The sequence below is a fragment of the Urocitellus parryii genome, chromosome 5 (assembly GCF_045843805.1).
Source record: "Urocitellus parryii isolate mUroPar1 chromosome 5, mUroPar1.hap1, whole genome shotgun sequence".
Classification (NCBI taxonomy): Eukaryota; Metazoa; Chordata; class Mammalia; order Rodentia; family Sciuridae; genus Urocitellus; species Urocitellus parryii.
In genome coordinates, this window is record NC_135535.1 from 84,104,099 (window position 1) to 84,119,414 (window position 15,316).

A 15,316-nucleotide genomic window follows, 5' to 3' on the forward strand; every position below is an offset into this window, starting at 1 on the left:
AGTTGAAACTCTTTTTTGGCTTTGTCTGTTTTAAATAAGAAGTCATCTCACTTAAAATTCATCTGAAAGTGCTTGACTGAGCATAAATATCCTGGCTGTGTTCTTGCCAAATTCTACAAAGATTGATTATAGTATTCATCAAGATTATGATTACAAGTTGCACTGTCCCTTTAAGTGTACAAGCACTCCCTGTTTTCTTAGAATGAATGCCCTATCCTCAATTAAGGAAATGCTCAAGAAATGGAAATGTTCCAAATTACACAAACCTGTATCACAAATCTGCGGTAAATAAATCTTAGACACAGGAAAATGTCCACATTAAATTCTCCAAACTCAAAACCACATAAAAAAATAATAAAGTCAAAACACCATGTAGGTGGTGGTATTGGTCAGAAATATTTTAGTTAAAAATATGGCAGCTAGTGGGTTTTATGCTATTTCATGGCATAAAGGGGGTGATAATAAACTGATCAGTTCTCTTTGGAGGAAAATCTATTTTCCAACCTCCCTGTTGAGAGTCAGGTGCAAATCTATAAAAACTGGTAGATCATTAAGAAAACATGAAACCAGAATTATCCATACAGGACTGAAGAAGAGACAGTGTTTTGTAAATGAAATGCTTGAAAACATTTCTCATTCTTGGAGACAGAAGTAAAATGCTAGAGTGTCCATTGGATGTCACTGAAGTCCCCGGGGTCCCCTAGGCCCCCCTCTGCTTCTAAGTAATTCATGAAAGCAGCCATGGCTGTGTCCTCATTGTCACACAGGGCATCGAAATCCAGCTGTGCGCTGTCACCTAGTGAATTAAAATACAGGCTTGCATAAGTGAAGGTTACCAAAGTCACACATTTCACAAACTTGGAGGTCGAATCAAAAACGGCAAAGCAAGGCAGAGACACCATCCAAGGTACTATCAGAATGTGAAGCATAGGTCTAAAATTGGCAAAACCTGATGTGTTTTTAAATAGGTCACCTATTTTTATAACAATCTGATGTTAGATAAGTTGCATTTGATTCATCCAATGTCCAGAAGCTTTGTAATAGGAGATGGTACTGCTAAAGGGAACAGACTCTCAAAGTGTTGAAGTTAGGGCCTTGGGTGTACGTGCCTGGAAGGGCAAATTTAACTTTCATCTGCCTTGAGAAAGATTTCCATTTGTTTGAGCCTAAAAGCAAAGGGCTGAGACAAAAGTGTCATCTTCCGAAAAATCTAGAATTTTCTTACAGGTAGGTAACCAGATTTCTAATTGAAAAAGGATATATAGAAGAACCATCCAAATTAGAGATAGAAAGAGGTTCTAGAAATTAAGGGTTAAAACACAGATAAAGATGAACTGGTTTCTGGCTATCTTTCTAAGTACAATAGAATTTAAGATGATTTCTATGTGGTTCTCTGTGTGAAGCTGAATCAAATCCCTTGATTCTCTTTAGCCTCAGCTTTCTAGAAAGTGATGTCAGTTATGGGTGTCTGAAAATCTTTGATTCAATTTATTAAAATCTTATACTTCTTTTTGTGATATGTATCCTTTAAAAAATTTTTGGTGATTCTTGAATGGATATTTTTTTCCCTTTACTTAGAAATACCTTAGTTGTATTTAAATTGCATGTATTCTGGGCTGGGGTTGTGGCTCATTGGTAGAGCGCTTGTCTAGCATGCACAAGGCACTGGGTTCAATCCTCAGCACCACATAAATGTAAAATAAAGATATTGTGTCCACCTAAAAGCTAAAAAAAATATATAAAAAAATAAATAAATAAATAAGTAAATTGCATGTATTCAGCAACATCTAAAACCGACTGAAATAACAACTGAATTCTTCACGGCACCTATATTTTAAAATCAAGAGTATGGTTTTTCTATTTAGAATTTGGAATGAGAAAAATCTTAGTTTTAAAACAGTGTGCTTCTTCAGAAGTCTCCTGTGCCTGAAAACAGTGAGTAAGAGGAAGTTTCTGGAAAACTAACGTGGCCAGCTGATGCCAGAGACAACTTACTGAGGAGAGGTTCGTGAGTGCTCTGGCTTTGCCTGGTTGTCTCCAGCTCCTCTGTTTCTGAAGGACTCAGTGAAAACAACTCTTGATTTGACATCTGCAAAACACGGAATAATGAACAGTTAGGTTTGCACTTGAGTAAGATAAAAACCCCTTGGCAGTTGGCAGACAGGGACCTGCCACCAGCACCACGGCTCCCTGGCAGCGAGCACTTACTGAGTGCTACAGGGCAAGCACCCCACGGGCAGCATTCCATTTCATTTCTCAAATGTGAGGATCTGAAGTCTAAAAATCCATTATCTTTCCCAAGGTGTTGTGGCCATGATTATAAACCAAGGCCACTTGGCTCCAAAGCCACCACTGTGAACCACAACGAAAGGTACATGCTAAAAGGAAAACTTTTACATGAAGAAGGCAAAGTTTATGACCACTCGGTATCAAAGTCATTCTCAGTTAAAAAAAAAAAAATGATGGCAAAACTACACTTCTTGTGAAATTACTGGGAATAGTACTTCGGAGTGGGGAACAGATTAGAGCAGATCCTTTTACCAAAAAGTTTTAGACTGCTCCATGCAACACAATCTAATATTCAATGTAGCTCACAAATCACTGGCCTGTATTGTTGTATTAGGTTGATGTATTTTATCTACAAAAAGCCTATATAGAGTATGGTACTGGAGATTTTCTTACAATAACTAAAATCTGTTTCCTAGCATATTGCCTCATTTGCTAAATGTATAAACAAATGAATGAATAGGTCAGAAGATTTAGATTATTATACGAATTCTATATAATATTTATATTTTTAGGTTTTTGTCCCTGGTCATATATAAATTCTTTTCTCTCATATTCTTATACTATCTAGTTTACATACTTACTTTAGAGCTTTTTGTTATTTGTATCATATTAGAATTATATTGTATTTTCATTTTCTAGTTGAGTACTATGTTTAGTCATTTTTGTATAAGCACAAAGACATTTCAATTAGCTAATGTATGTTTAATTGAATGAAACAGCAGAGCTGGGAATGCAGCTCAGTGGTAAGCATTTATGAGGCCCTGGATTTGATCCCCACCACAATTTTTTTTTCTTGTGGCTTATCTTTTTCAAACCACAGGAATACATGTAATCTACCAATTTAGAACCTAACTATAATCACAGCTACCATTAATTGAGCATTTACTATGTGCCAACACTGTTTTAAGAGTTTGTTTTTGTGTTAAACCATTGAATTTTCACATTCCTTCAGGGGATATATTATCATCCCTGCTTTATAAATGAGGAAATTGAGGCACAGAGTTTAAGTAACAAACCCAAGGCTATGTAGCAGAATATGAGTCACAGCTTGGACCCAGATGGTATTCTAACAACTTCACCCTTAACCATTATTCTAAACTTTGATGCATCTTAAAAACCATTGAGTGGCTAGAAAGAGCTCATTTTTTTTTTTTTTTTTTACAGGATGGCTTCTTTTCTCAAAAGAAATAATCAAAGAGCAAATTTTATCATTCACTGATTTCTTGAACATTGTCATTTGAGTGTACTTACATTCCTGCAGGTGACAGTGTGATTATCTCTCATTGGCTCTGTTGGACTTGAATCATCAAAGGACGAAGACTGTAACCTTTAGAAAGTGACACATAAAACATTTGCCTTATTTACATATTTTAAGGAGAAATTTACATATTTTTCTCTATTTACATATTTTTGTCTCTGAATACATAAAATACAGCAAGGAACTTGAGGCTGAATGTCGTAAAGGTTTTCACAATCAGTTTGACTTGTTCGGTGCCAGAGTTACTTTCGATGCTGAAAGTCACTCCACAGTAAACAGAGAAGTCAAGCTCTGGGACAAAGCCCTTGAGTAAACCTGCCACCTAATAGTAAAGCAAAAAAACAAAAAACAAAAGGAGAGCAGTGTAAATCAGTTACTTGTGTCAAAAATCAGTCCTCACAGCTGTGCCTGGTGGTGCATGCCTGTATTCCCAGCAGCTTGGGAGGCTGAGGCAGGAGGATCTCCAGTTTAACGCCAGCCTCAGCAACTTAGACCCTAAGCAACTCAGTGATAAAATATTTTTAAAAAGGGCTGGGGATGTGGCTTAGTGATTAAGCATCCCTGGGTTCAATCCCTAGTACAAAAAAAAAAAATCAGTCCTCATGAAGACTTTACGCCAAAACAGAAACTCAAAGATTTATTAACATTCTATAATCATTTTCAAGTGAGAAATATAATTTTTACCCCCAAAAATCCCCAGGCACAGAATCAATGAAACATAGCACAGAGAAGAGAATGGCAAAAACATAACTTTACGTCTTCATGTATTCCTAAGAAAGTTGGTAAGAAATCACAGAGGAAGAAACTAAAACAGAAATAAAATGCCTTAGGTCACAAAACCATGATAAGGAAAGATTGGGAACGCATCTAGGGGGTTTTCCATAGGACAGTCCATGTATACAGCTCAGCCAGCTTTTCATTTTGTGGGTTCATGCCCCCCATCTCCACCAGGTTTATTAAAGTATAACTGGTGTACAAAATGTTTGATATAGGTATACATTGGAAAATGATTAACATATTCACTTCATACCTATTTTGTGGTGAGAACACTTAACATCCACTCACCTCGAAGTTTTCAAATACATCTAGTACATTACTATTAACCACATAGTCACAATTTTGCACAACAGGTCTCCAAAACTTATTTACCCTCTTATTGAAACTTTGTACCCATTGACCAACATCTCCCTAACCCCCATCCCTCATACACCAATCTACTTCTATGAGTTTTATTTAGATTCCAGATATAAGTGAGATCATGCAGCACGGGTCCTTCTGTGCCTGGGTATTTCACTTAAAATAACATCTGTCCTTCATGTTGTTGCAACCGACAGGGTTATATTCCTTTGTATAACTGTATAGTATTCCACAGTTCTTTTCATTCACTGATGGACACTTAGGATGATTTTTTTGTTATTGTGAATAATCCTGTGGGGGTACAGATACTGCTTTCATTTCCTTCAGATATATCTGGGATTGCTGGATCATATGGAAGTTCTATTTTTAATTTGATGAGGAACCTCCATACTATTTTCAATAATGGCTGCATTTAGATTCCCACCAACAGTGTGCAAGAGCTCCTCTTTCTCCATATCCTTGCCAACATTTGCTGACTTTCATCTTTCTTATATAGACATTCTAACTGGAGTGAGGTGATATCATTGTGGTTTTGGTTTATAGTTCTCTGATGATGGTGAGATTGAGCATTTTTTCTTATATATTGGTCATCTGTATGTCCTTTGAGCATTATCTATATCCTTGCTTGTTTTTTGAGTTCTTTTCTTACTGTGGAGAGGTTTGAGTTCCTTGTCCGTTTTAATATTCCTTCAATATATTGTCAGATCTTGGATTTGTAAATATTTTCTCCCATTCCTTACCCTGTGGTTTCCTTTCTCACAGAAGTTTTTAGTTTGATAAAATCCTATTTGTCTATTTTTGCTTTTGGTTGCTTGTGCTTTGGGGATCCTATTCAAAAACCACTGCCCAGACCAATGTCATGGAGCCTCTCTTCTGCTTACTCTTAGTAGTTTTATAGTTTCATGTGTTTTAATCTATTTTGATTTGATTTGGTGTGAGACAAGAGCCTAATCTCATTTTTCTGCAGGTGGGTATCAGTTTTTCAACATCATTTATTAAATATACTGTCATTTATTGAGTGTTGGCAACTTGATCAAAAAACAATTGATCATAAATAAGTGGACTTACTTCTGGGTCCCTGGTTCTGATCCATTTCTCTGAGCCTTTTTTCATGCCAGTAACATGCTTTTTTGATTACTCAAGCTTTATAGTTGATTTTTAAATCAAGTGGTATGATGTATCACATTCTGTTGTTCTTTTTGCTCAAGATAGCTTTGGTGGTTCTGTAAGAATTTTAGATTTTTTTTTTTTACTTCTGTGAAAAATGCCATTGAAATTTTGATAGGGATAACACTAGATCTGTGTATTTCTTTGGGAAATATGGGCATTTTAATAATAATTGTCTTAAACCATGAACATCCACTCATCCAGGTTTCCATTTATTGGTATCATCAATTTCTTTCACCAGCATTTCACAGTTTTCCGTGTGCACACCTTTCATGTCCTTGGTTAAACTGCTCCTAAGGTTTTTTGTTTTTGTTAGATATTGTGAATAGAATTTATTGATTTTAATGATTTCTTTTTGGATAGCTCATTGTAAATATATAGAAACACTGCTAATTTTGTATCCTGAAACTGAATTTGTTTATTCTAAAGAAAATTTTGGTGGAGTCTTCAGGGTTCTCTCCATATAAGATCTTGTCACTTGCAAAAAAGACAGTTTTACTTCTTTGTTTCCCACTTGGATGCCTTTCACATCTTTTACTTACCTAACTGCTCTGGATCAGACTTAAGCACTATATGGATTGAAGTGGTAAGAGTGGTAGGCATTTCTATCTTGTTCCCAATCTTAGAGGAAAAGTTTTCAGATATTCACCATTCAGCAGTCTATAGGCTTCTCACATATGGATTCTATTAAGTTTAGTTCCATTCCTTCTATAGTTTGAGTATTTTTATCATGAGATATTGAATTCTATCAAATGCTTTTCCCACATCTATTGAGATGATCTTATGATTTTTATCTTTCACTGTTAATGTGGTATATCACATTTATGGACTTTGCATGTGTTAAATGATCCTTGCTTCTCAGGGATCAATCTCATTCAATCATGGGGTATGACCCATTTAATATGCTGTTGAATTCAGTAGGCTAGTATATTTTGAGGATTTTTGCATCTATGTTCATGAGTGATATTGTCCTTTAATTTTTTGTTTCTCTTTCTGTGTGTAGTGTTGGGGATTGAATCAAGGGTTTCATACATATGAAGCAAGTGTTCTACCACTGAGTTATATCCTGGCCCCAGTTTTCTTTTCTTGTGGTATTCTTATCTTGCTTTGGTATCAGGGTAATGCTAATCTCATAAAACAAGTTTGGAAGTGTTTCCTCCTCTTAATTTTTTGGAAGAATTTCAGAAGGATTGGTATTAATATTGTTTAAGTGTCAGGTAAAATTCAATAGTAAATCCATCAGGTCCTGAGTTTGAATTACTGATTTAATCTCCTTATCTTTATTGGTCAGTTCAGATTTTCTATTTCTTCTTGATTAGTCTTGGTGGATAGTATGTTTCAGGGAACTTAATCCAATTCTTCTAGGTTATCCAATTTGTTGGTATATAATTGTTCAAAGCAGTATTTTATTGTCCTTTGTATTCCTTAGGTATCAGTATTAATATCATTTATAACTTTTAGTTTATTTTTTAGTGTATATATTTGAACTGTACAATGTTTTTGATATACACATTGAAAGGATTACTGCAGTCAAATTTACATATTCATCATGTTCCAGTTGTGTATGTGTTCAGCACCAAAAATCCTAAGCAAATTTTTAGGATATCATATTAACTCGTGTTCTCATGTTGTACATTAGCTCTCTAGATTTATTCACATACAGAAATGCAAATATATATACTTTGACCTACTTTCCCCCATTTCCTTCCCCTCCCTGCCTCTGGTAACTACCACTCTACTCTCTACTTGCTGTTTCTATTTATTCCACCTTTTTTTTCTTTTGATTCTGCATGTAAATGAGAACACATTATATTTCTCATTCTGTGTATGGATTATGTCACTTGGCATAATGCCCTCCAGGTTCATCCATGTTGTCATTGTTCATAATTTGAGACTTCTTTTTGTTCTTGGTCTAGATAAAGATATTTCAGTTTTATCTTTTCAAAACCCCAACTTTTAGTTTCATTTGATTTCTATTTTTCAAGTGTCCATTTATTTCTGCTCCAATAATTTCCTTCTGCTAACTTTGGGCTTAGTTTGCTCTGCTTTTTCTAGTTCCTAGAGGTATAAAGCTAGGTTATTTGATATATTCTTTTTTCCCCCTTAATATGTATTTTCCACTAAATATTTCCCCTAAGAATTGCTTTTACTGCATCCCATGTATTTTGATATGCTGTATTTAAACTTTCAATTGTCTCCAGAATTTTTTTCTTTGATTTATTAGTTGTTTAGTAATACACTGTCTAATTTCTACTTTTGTTAATTTAAAAATTTTCCTCTGATTTCAAGTTTCATACCACTGTGTTCAGAAAATACATTTGATATATGATTTATTTCAGTCTTCTTAAAATTTCTAAGACTTGTTTTGGGGCCTACCATATAACTCAAGTGTTCTTGAAAACAATGTAGTCTGCAGCAGTTGGATGGGATAATCTCTATATGTCTGTTTGGTCAATTTGGTGAACAGTGGTGTTGTTCATGTGCCCTGTGTCTTCACTATTTGTCTGGATGCCTCTATCCATTGCTGAAACTATGGTACCTACTATTAATGCAATTTATCTCTTTAATTTCATCAATATTTGCTTTACCTATTTAAGTGCTCTGATGGTGGGTGAATACATATTTATAATTGTTATATCTTCTTGATCTAGTGACTTATTTATATAATGACTTTCTTTGTCTCTAGTCACAGTGTTAGACTTAAGGTCTATCTTGTCTGATGTGAGTATAGCCACCCCTGCTCTCTTGGTTACCACTGGCATGAAAAAATGTTTGTTCATCCCTTCATGGCCAGCCTCTCTCCTTGGAGCTAAAATTAATCTCCTGTGGGCAGCATAGAGCTAGATCTCGTTTATAACCCATTCGAGCCACTGTATATCATTGAGTGAAGAGTTAATCCATTTACATGTAATTATTGATAGCTGACTTACTCTGCAACTTGTTTTCTGACTGTGTTGTAGCTTCTGTGTTTCACTGCTTATGACCTGATTTCTCTTTTTCTTTTTTGGTGGTGGCATATTTTGATTTATCTTTTGTGTGCCGACTATAGGTTTTGTATTTGCCATGAAGCTTACAAAAACCATCTTATAACCGGTCATTTTTAGATGACAATTGCAACCATATACAAAACTTCTATACTCTTTCCTCCATTTTATGTCACTGGTACCATAATTTTTCTTTTGTCTATCATATATCTGTTAACAATAACTAGTTATAATAATTTGCTAATACTTCCGTCTTTTAAATTTTATGCTAGAGTTAAGTGATTTGTGTACTACATCAACGTATTAAAATATTCTAAATTTGACTATATTCTTTACAGGGAGTTCTGTACTCTCATGTTTTTATGTTAATGCCCTTTCATTTCAACTTAAAGAACTCTGGTTAGCCTTTCTTATAAAGAAAGTCTTATAATGAACTCCCACAGCTTTTGTCTGGAAAAATCCTTCTCCCTCTTTCATTTCTGAAGGACAGACTTCCTATATATAGTATTTTTGGTTGGCAATATTTTTCCCTCTTTCAGCACTTTGATGATATCTTCTCACTAGTTCTGGAACTACATTTTTCTGTTGGGAATTTGATAGTCTTAAGGAGGTTCCCATGTTTATGACAAGTTACATCTTATCTTTATGCTTTAAAAGTTCTCCTTGTCTTTGATTTTTGAGAATTTGATTCAATATGTCTCAGTGACCACCTCTTTATATTTACTCTATTTGATCTTCATGGATCTGAATGTTCATTTTTCTAAGTTTGGGTATTTTGTGCCATTTCTTTAAATAAGATTGCTTTCCCAAGGCTGAAGTTTCAGCTCAGTGCTAGAGAGCTTGCTTAGCACTTGTGAGGCACTGGGTTCAATCCTCAACACCACATAAGCATAAATAAATAAATAAAATATTGTGTCCATCTACAATTAAAATATATATATAATTATCGCTTTCCCCTTTCTCAGTGTCTTTTGAAACTCCCATAACATGTGAATACATTTACCTGATGGTGTCCCACATTTCCTATAGGCTTTCTTTACTCTTTTTCACTCATTTTTCTTTTGTTCCTCTGACTGGATCATTTCAAATGACCTATCTTCAAGGTCACTTATTCTTCTGTTTCATAGTCTGCTGCTAAAGCTCTCTTTGGAAGTTTTCAGTTCTGCCTTTATATTCTTTAGCTTTAAGATTTCTGTTTGGCTCATTTATGGATTCTCTGGGTTGAACTTCTCATTTTGTTTGTTGTTTTCCTGATTTTATTTAGTCGTCTGTGTTTTTCTGTAGCTCGTGTTGATCTTCATTTCTTTAGAGTTTTTGGCAGTGTTCTATTTCCCTGACTTTTTTCATGATCCTTACGGACTTGTGTTGGTACCTTCACATTTGAAGAAGTAGACCCCTATTCCAAAGTCTTTACAGACTGGCTTTGGCCGAGAAAGACCTCACCAGTTAGCCTGTGTAGAGATTCTGGGGATGGGGGATGATATCTAGCAGAGTCCATGGCAAGCTTGCCTATAAAGTCCTCAAGCAGACTGGTTGGGATTGGGTCAGCAGAAGGCTGGGTCTGGTACCCAGATTTAAAGAGGCCAACCTGGTCCATGTGGTTGGGCCAGGATCCTGGTTCAGGAGGGCATATTTAGCTCTCTGGTGTAGTTCTGGGTTCCTGGGGATGAGTTCAGAGACTGAGTATACAGGGGTCAGCTGAGCGCTGGAGTAGTTCTAGAGTCCAGGTCCACATTGGCAGGTGTAGAGTACCAGGGTCTACTGAAGAAGACCTGATCTAATCTCTGGTTGCATCAAGACCAGAGACTGAGTTGATGGTGCAATCTTAAGGCATGGGCTTTGAGGACAGGCCTGGCTTCAGATTTCATAGAGCTAGGCCTATGCTGGTGTCCACAGTAAAGCTGAGTGCTCACTTTACTCTCCTTCCCTCACATGAATTCTTTAGCTCTTGTGATGGTATTTTCATGAGCATAAAGTTGTTTGTATTAATGTTTCTAAAAGGAAAAGGGCACTTAACGTCCTAATCTGCCATCTTGCTGACATCACTGTTGGTTCATATTTTAAAATCACTACCTGCTCACTTAGTCTTGCATTAATGAAGAAAAATATCCTATCCCTCATGCCTTTCACTTCCAAATTAATGTTCTGAATCATGGTTGTCTTCATATTAGTCCCCTGCAAAAACAAATCTAAGTCCCTTCTCTACTTGACCTTAGTGAGAACTCCTCATTGCTCATCAGCCAGCTCCTCTCTCAATTGAATGTGCTTGTCCTTTGAAACCAACATGTTTTTCCTTCTCACCTCTATACATTAACTGAAGTGCCACCATATAGAAATGCCCTCCCTGCTGTATAATGAACTTTGTGACAGAACCCAACTGTCAACACATGGCTCTATTTTCACTTATAATATCCCTGTAACATGGTCAAACAATTTTTAAAAAGAATGCCAAGAACATTCAGTGGGGGAAAAGGGTAGTCTTTTCAATAAACGTTATAGAAAAACTGGATATCCACATGCAAAAGAATGAAGTTGAACTCTTATCTTAGACAGTATAAAAACATCAAAGACTAAACTTAAGTCCTCAAACTCCAAAATTCATTGAAGAAAATAGTGGAATAACTCCATAACATTGAATTTGGCACCAATTTTTTCAAGCTTTTTTTTGGATATGACACCCAAAACCAAGAAAGGAGGTAACAAAAGAAAGTGGATAAATTTGAACATCAGAAACAAAACTTTTGTGCAAGAAACAAACAAACAAAACAAAAAACAGCAAAAAAAGCAAACCATAGATTGAGAAGAAATACTTGCAAGTCATTTATCTGATGGAGGGCTAATGTCCAGAATATATAAGCAACTTGTACAAACTCAACATCAAAACAACCATATTACAAAATGGGCAAAGGACCTGAATAGACAATACTCTAAAGAAGGGAGATTAAGGGCCAATGAACAAGTGAAAACAATTCTCAGCATCAGTAATCACTAGGCAAATGCAAATTAAAACCAAAATCAGATGCCACTTTACATCCATTAAGATGGCTATTATCAAAAACAAAACAAAATTACAAGCTTTGGTGAGAATGTGGAGAAATTCAAACTCTTGTGCATTGCTGGTGCGAATGTAAAATGGTGTAGTGTAAAATGGAAACAGTATGGTGGCTCCTCAAAAAAATAAAAATAAAAATAGAAATTCCAGATAATCTAACAATTCTACTTCTAGGTGTATACACAAAGGAATTGAGGCTGGAGATGTGGCTCAGCGGTAGCGCGCTCGCCTGGCATGCGTGCGGCCCGGGTTCGATCCTCAGCACCACATACCAACAAAGATGTTGTGTCCGCCGAGAACTAAAAAATAAATATTAAAAAAAAAAAAAAAATTCTCTCTCTCTCTCTCTCTCCTCTCTCACTCTCTCTTTAAAAAAAAAAAAAGTATTTTATTAAAAAAAAAAAAAAAAAAAGGAATTGAAAATTGAAAGCAAGGACTCGAACAGATATTTGTGCATTCATGTCTATAGCAGCATTACTCATAATAGCCAAAAGGTGGAAACAACCCAGGAGTCTATTCATCCACTGATAAACAAAATGGGGTACACACATACAATGAAATATGAGTCAGCCTTAAAAGAAAATTCTTACACATGCTATAACATGGATAAACCTTTAAAGCATCATGTCACAAAAGAACAAATACTGTCTAATTCCACACGCAGGGTACTCAGAGAAATAAAATTTATAGACCTAAAATAGAATGGTGGTTGCTAGGGATTAGAAGAAGGGGGTAAAGGAGTTTTTGCTTAAAGAGTACAGAGCTTCATTTTTGCAAAATGAAAAAGTTCTGGCAGTAGTGGTGATAGCTGCGCTAAATGTGCCGATATTTAAAGGTAATAAACTGTACATTTAAAAAGGGTAAAAAAATCAAATGCACATCCAGATCCACTAATGTCTTTTCCATTGCCTAGGTCACTGAGTTGTTAAGAGGGGAAGGAAACTTGAATCCTGTAATGAAAGTCAGTCTAGGATTAGAAGCCAAAAATGCAAACCACACATTTGAGCGACTAATCATGTACTATGTGGTAAAATCAGTTTTACACTGTATGTTTGTGATGAGATTTATATCAAAGCACATGATGAAACATGTTTTACAACTGAATTATTAAAGTACACAGCACACAGTTTAAGTATTCAATAAGTATTTGTTCATTAAATAGGCAGATCAAAGGCAAATGGCAAGTGTTTCAGTAGTGATTTTTTTTCAATTTAAAATTCTTAAAAATTGCTAAAAATTAAAATTGTACAAAGTCAAATAAAAAGATAAAAATATCATTCTTTTATATCTACTGTCACCTAATACCTAGTCCCAAATATGAAAGATAGCCAGTTTGAACAAATTTTTCATATTGCCATATACTATATTATAGACTCAGAGGTTCTGTCTCTATAACTGTAAAATCTCAAACATCCTGAAAATAGGAAGATTTTTCTAAAATCATTTAGTAGCAAAATCTGAACTCAGTAAAATCTAACCTTGACTGATATTTTTTAAAAATTCCATTTTATGTTATCTAATGAGTATTTAGATGCTTCACTCCAAATATGTATTTTTATCTTCTAGTATGGAAAATTTCCAACAGATAAAAAAAATAGATGGTATGAGGAAATCTCATGTACTCTCGAACAGCTTCAATACTTATTAACTCTTTCTTAATCTTATTGAATGTGTATATCTACAAGTTCTTATTTCCTTTTTGCCCTTAGGATTATTTTGAAGCATATCCCGCTTTTCCACTTAATCCATACCTACCTCTCATGGCAGAAATACTGATGCAAAGGACTGTAGTCTTGACCATGATACAAGTGTTCTCTGGAGGTATTATACATAACCCTTAAAAAGGGGGGGGGGAGTGGGAATTCCCAAACACTATTTTTCTTTTTTTAAAATTTAATTAATTTATTTTTATGTGGTGTTGAGGATTGAACCCAGTGTCTCACATGTGCTTTAGGCAAGCGCTCTACTAGCCCCAGCCCCCAAACATGATTTTTCTAAAATCCAAAGAAATCGAGTTCTAAACAATTCTGAGTTCAAAACATGTGGTTCCAAGGGTTTTAGGTGGGCAATTATGAACCTGCATACACACATATCCACATATATCCACATATTTTTTCCTCATGCAAGTTTGTTATTCTACATGTTATTTTTTTTTCTATTCCTGTGCCTTTTGCTATTTACCATGTATTTCAATCTTTCCATATTAGCATAATAGAGCTACTCATTTTTAAACAGTTGCAGAGTATTCTACTGTATGGATATACCAAGAATTATGAATTATGGTTATGATAAATATTTAACAAATAGTAAAGGAAAAAAACAGTCTTGCTCATAGATCTTTATACAGATGTTTAAAAACATGTGCTTCTGGGGTAGAACTGGTGAGTTTGAGGTTATACATACATTTACATTTTTTATGAGTACTGTCTAATTGTCCTCCAAAGTTACTGTATTAATATATATTCACACACCTTATGATGTCTGTTTTCTCACTCTTTCACCAATACTGAGTATCAACTTCCAAATCTTTGATAATCTTCTAAGTGTAAAAAGTACCAACCTCATTTAATTTTGTGTATGTATATTTAACTGAGTAGAGATGAGTAATTTTTAAAGTTTCTCAGCCATTTGATTTTTATATTCTCTCTCAGCCATTTGATTTTTATATTCTCTTCATATCTGCTAATGTTTTTAAAAATTGAGTTTTGATTATTAAAACTTTTATACTATGAAGTTTAATATGCAGTTATGTAAAGTTTAATATATACATATATTTTTATAAAAGTTCATATAACAAAGTTAAAGATAAATCAAACTGGAAAATGTTCATTTCATGATAGTTTGAATATCTTAATATATGAGGAGTTTTATAGCATAAAGAATAGTTATAAAAAGTTTTAATATATAAATTCTTATAAAGTTTGCATCTATGTACTAAAATTGATGCACAGTATGACTTATTTCCACTTACTGATTTAAAAAGCCACTTTTACCATTCAGTAACTTTCCATATGCAGTTGAGTCTACTTTGGAAAATTAATCTTTTACATTAATCTATTTGTGGCTTGTACCAAAATATAATGATTACAGCTTTAAAACATTTTTTAATCTCTGACAGAGTTAGTCTCATTTTATTTTATTTTAGTTTTGAAGTTTTCTAGACATTTTAATACAAGTAGTGTCATTTGTCAAATTCCAAAAATAAATGCATGATAGCATTTTTTACCTGATTCAGGTCAGTCTAAGGACACTGAATTTTATATCAAATTTTCACAATGAAAAACAGCTATGTCATAAAAGTTATTTGAGTTACCTTTTCTTTATCTTTGTAAATATTAAAAGTGGTTGTTGTTTTATGTAGGTCTGGACACTTTCCTTTTTTATTTTATTTTGGATGGTGCTGGTCAAACCCAGGACCTTATACATGCC

General features: G+C 34.5%; 1 protein-coding gene across 7 annotated transcripts in view; it reads right to left on the minus strand.

Moving 5' to 3' along the window:
• Window positions 1-659: 659 nt before the first annotated feature.
• Bmal2 (basic helix-loop-helix ARNT like 2) overlaps window positions 660-15,316 on the minus strand; it is a 43,404-nt gene continuing 28,747 nt past the window's right edge. For 6 of the 7 annotated variants that reach the window (XM_077798729.1, XM_077798728.1, XM_077798726.1 and 3 more), the window contains 3 exons: window positions 3,541-3,616; window positions 1,996-2,089; window positions 660-796 (listed from right to left, as the gene is read on the minus strand). In XM_077798729.1, the coding sequence (XP_077654855.1) occupies window positions 660-796; window positions 1,996-2,089; window positions 3,541-3,616 (307 nt within the window). The remainder of the gene's footprint in view (window positions 797-1,995; window positions 2,090-3,540; window positions 3,617-15,316) is intronic. The other variant, XM_077798723.1, reaches the window with a different exon arrangement.